General features: G+C 51.5%; 1 protein-coding gene across 1 annotated transcript in view; it reads right to left on the bottom strand.

Annotated features, from left to right (window-relative positions):
- Positions 1-2,768, bottom strand: part of LOC144155500 (tubulin polymerization-promoting protein homolog) — a 53,954-nt gene extending 51,186 nt beyond the window's left edge. Inside the window, exon 1 of the mRNA XM_077686988.1 lies at positions 2,520-2,768. Within this exon, the coding sequence (XP_077543114.1) occupies positions 2,520-2,753 (234 nt within the window). The 5' untranslated portion in view covers positions 2,754-2,768. The remainder of the gene's footprint in view (positions 1-2,519) is intronic.
- Between the last annotated feature and the right edge of the window lie 1,307 nt (positions 2,769-4,075).

Below are 4,075 nucleotides of genomic sequence, written 5' to 3'. Positions count from 1 at the left end.
GGAATCAAACCTCGTTTCCTCGCGTTACGAGGCCGATGTCATAGGCACGTTGCGCTGATGTTTGCCGCACAATCAGCAGCGCCAATTTTCATATCCTGGTGGTTCAGGACGGCATTTCTATTGTGAAAGATGCCATGCTTCTTCGTAACATTCAAATTACGTAAGCGTCGCCGCCTTGACCGATATACCAACAGCCTTATCACGAGTGAAGCCACGGGCGCCCACACACAGAAGGCTTTAGCCGACCAATCAAGTTCTAACTATTGAAAAAAGGTAAGGGGGAATCGATGCATTCATCACGGTTGTCTCCACGCTTTGTCTCAGTGTCAGCCCCGTAGACCGTTGGCTCGGTACGTTGCAGGCAGTAACGGGTCGAGAAATCGCCACTCCTTCATCGATTCCCTAGCGAGCGCTAAAGGCGACTTTATTAGGAAAAGTGCTGCGCTCACAGCGGCTTCTGTGCGGTGCAACGTGCCCATTCGATTGCGCCAATCCGACACGGTCGACGACGGGTGGGGGGGCGCTCAGCTTTCGCGTGAGGGATTCGTGTTGGACCACGGAGATTGTTCGGACTTTGACTCGCAGGCAGTTTGCAATTTGATCGTTGCAATTTGATCGCTTGGACTTTTATTGCGCGGGCTTTGATTTTGGCACTTCGCCATTTGATTTTCGCACGCAAGAAAGCTTTGCGTTTCAACCATCATCGTCGTTCGACGAAGGGGATTTCATTTTTCTCCGAACCACCGAACCGCTTCATCGGTGGCTTACGTTTCGTAATTGTTGCAGAACGGACAACGAACGATTTCGTAACTGTTGGTGAATTGCAGCTGTGTAAAAGAGTTCGCCAATACCGGCTGGCAAAACAAGTGAATTTTCAGAAGCTGTGCCCCACGCATCATTGCACCATCCTTTTTATTTTGCGGGGTTCGCGGCGACCTTGTGCGATTTATGCGAAACAGGAAATGTTTCGATTAGATATTAAAGTTTTGTAAAGTTTCTTGTGCAAATGAGCCGCAATTATGCCTAAAACAAACGAAACACAACAACCATAAAACAGTTCCTGTTCGCTTTAAAAATCAACTTAATTTCCCTTTGAAGAAAAAAAAAAAGCAGGGCTTCTAACAAAACCCCGCAGGCAATATTTTCTGCCCTGCATAAAAACCGGCACATTTACAGCGAACTGAATGAAAATTTGGACTATACTACACAAGCTGCTACTTCTGCAGTTTTTCAAGTACTGCGCACGCCGAAGTTTATGCAAAATAAAAACATAGATGCTTTATTTCGTGACGTAATGTCGCTCCCCCCCCCCCCCCTTTTTTTTTTTTTTTTTTGCTGCGCGAAATTAGGTGACGTTTAAAGGATGCCACGCTGGCTTTTACATTCAAATTTCTAACACAAGCCTCCGCACTTCTAAAGCGACGAGCGAGTGAGTGGTGGGACCAGGAAATATTGTTCACAACAACAAGGGCAACTTTCAGTCATGCACAACAAAGCAGGAGCAGCACGATGCCATCGAATAACCTGAAAACACCCTCGGCAGGAGGTATTCATAGTGAATGCTAGCAAGCACCAAACGTGGGTACGCAAACAAAATAAAAAACGACGGCTTTGTTTCCACTTTCGGACCCACGTGAGCAATTTCAGGCAGGGCCCATGCTCTCCAGATAGTAGTGAAATAAAAATTGCAATTTTTTCTTCGCTGCGTGTTCGCAGAATTTCGCTTTTGTTCCGCTAGTAGAGCTTCGTTAGTCTACACGTGAGCCTGCCCTACTGGTTTGACGTAAATACGCTCGCAGTGTCAGGTTGACTCGACCGACGCGACGTGGCATGCGTCGGATTCCGCGCGAGAAGAACGTCCACGACTGGTGTTCAGCCTCATTTGCACATCCACGCTGCGCCGCGGGCCTAGCCCAGTAACTCGAGGCTCGCGCTTTTATGAGCCACTGCCAAGCCAAGAGCCGTGGAAGCGAACTGGACTGCGGTCCGGGATCGATAGCAGCAGCAAGGGCGCTGCTGATCACAGCTCACTTTACAGCAGGCAGGGCGCCAAAGGTGGCCGACAGATGCGGGTCTGCTCTAAGCGGTGGCCCTATTAGCCTCACCGGGTGGATATAGCCGCGCCACTGAGTTGCCGCGCTGACGTACGGGACGAAAATAATCAAACCGCGCGCGCAAAGCGCCCTCAAATGCTCTGCCGCTCGGCGCTCACACATCGGGCGCGACAGGGGAGCAGCACACGCGGCTCGAGCCAGACAGCACTACCGGGGTCAGAACAGCAGCACACGCGTTTCTGGAGCCCCGAGAGGCCCCAACTTGAGGGGTCTCGGTCCCAAAGATCCGGTCAAGTAAAGGCCTCCCGCGCCACTGTGCGAAAGACGTCTTCACTGCACCGCACCGCCGCGTCCCGTGCAGCACGACTAGCAGCGCGGCGCGGGCGTTGCTCAGCGCTCTTTTTTTGCTTTCGCAAGCAACGCTGCCTTAGTGCCGCCTGAAAGGCTTGTTCCCAACCACCTCACCTGGAACGGGGCCTCTTTCACTTCAAGCAGCCCTGGGTCATCCGAAATGACGCCGATGCTGATTCCCCGACGAGCTTCCCTGCTTTCTTTAACCACAAAACTAGGTCGTTTGTTACGCAGAGCTGCTCGAGCGATACCCGCCTCCCAGAGCCAGCGCCGGATGAACGCGAGGCCGGCGTTTGCTGGCGCCGCCGCTGGATGGCGGCAGGTGTCAGGGTCCCGCCGGTTGCGCATGGAGGCCGCCGGTGGCGATGCGGCGTCACTGGGCGCGCGACAGCGTTGCGTCGTCTGCCCGGAAAACGCAACCGCGGGGAATGGAGAAACGCGGGTCTTTCTACTTTTGCCGTGCATCTGCGGGTTGGCTCGGTTTATAGTCCAAGCGTCAAAACGCCGAGCTATTTCGGCCTCCCCGGCTCGTCTCCAGTTTGTTCCTCTTGGTGTTCACTTTATGTTAATCCTTTCATTTCGCGTGCAAGCGAGTGTTCTCGCGCTGCGCTTAACTCGGAACACAGTCCCTAAGTGACGTTTCATGGCGGAGGGATAATTGAAAAAATTGTCTGATGCGCTCAACTGTAATCGAGTATCCAATAAACCCATCGCCAGCAGGGCCGTCGGACTTCTCCCAATGAGGAATAGTGATTTTTAGCACAGGCGTTTTGAACAAGTCCTTATGCCGCCGTGCTACGACGATGGCTGGTTCGTTTTGCAATCCAAAGTAAGACCGGAGCGGCGTTTTCAGTTTTATTTGAAGAGTTTTATTTCAGGTAGCCTTTTTTTATCGTCACAAATACTACGAGTAATTGCGAATTTGAATAGAAAAATCGGGTCACCGATTTTTACCCTTAATACCCGGTCAACTCGAAGTGGCAAAAGCAAGAATCGAATTCGTAGGCGGTGCGCTTTAGATTTAGCGAAACAGAGGGTGGAAAATGTGAAACCCGTGGCTGCGCATTTCGCATACCTTTTAGTGTACGGTCCCTCGCTACAAAAGCGAGTCTTCTTTGAAACTCAGCGCAGTTAGTCGGATCAATTTAAAATCAATTTATGGATGCTCACACCTGGTCAGCAATGGAATTGTGAACCGGTAACATATAGTGAAAATAGCAAGAAGTTGGTTCGTATTACGCTGCATTCTTTCAAGACACATCCCATTAAATTAGGGTGTTATCTGTGCTTTCTCGGCAGTCGCAACTGGAGTCACCAGGGATGCATCTCCGAGGGCCTTCATGTGCCACCAGATTAGTCTCCCCCCCCCCCTCCCCCATCGCAGGGCCCAACTTTGTTGCGTAGGAAACGCAGAAATCGTTTCTGTCTCGGCTAGCGTCAGGATATCTTGTAGATCCTTATCGTTCTCTCGGTTCTCCGCGCGTCTGGCTGAGCTTGTTGTTCCCCCTTGGGTGCGCTTTGTCTCCAAACGTGATTTCCTTCAGTGGCGCAACAAAAATGCATTTATTGGGGAACATGTCCGTTGCCTCGACCCCTCCAGCATGTCAGGCATTCATCATCCCGTTGTCACCCCCCCCCCCCCCCCCCCCGTAATGTATACCGTAATGCAA

Source organism: Haemaphysalis longicornis, unplaced genomic scaffold (assembly GCF_048455015.1).
Source record: "Haemaphysalis longicornis isolate Haplotype H1 unplaced genomic scaffold, Haemaphysalis longicornis Haplotype H1 scaffold_1, whole genome shotgun sequence".
NCBI lineage: Eukaryota > Metazoa > Arthropoda > Arachnida > Ixodida > Ixodidae > Haemaphysalis > Haemaphysalis longicornis.
Note: the sequence above shows the minus strand (reverse complement) of the source record. Positions and strands in the feature narration are given on the sequence as shown.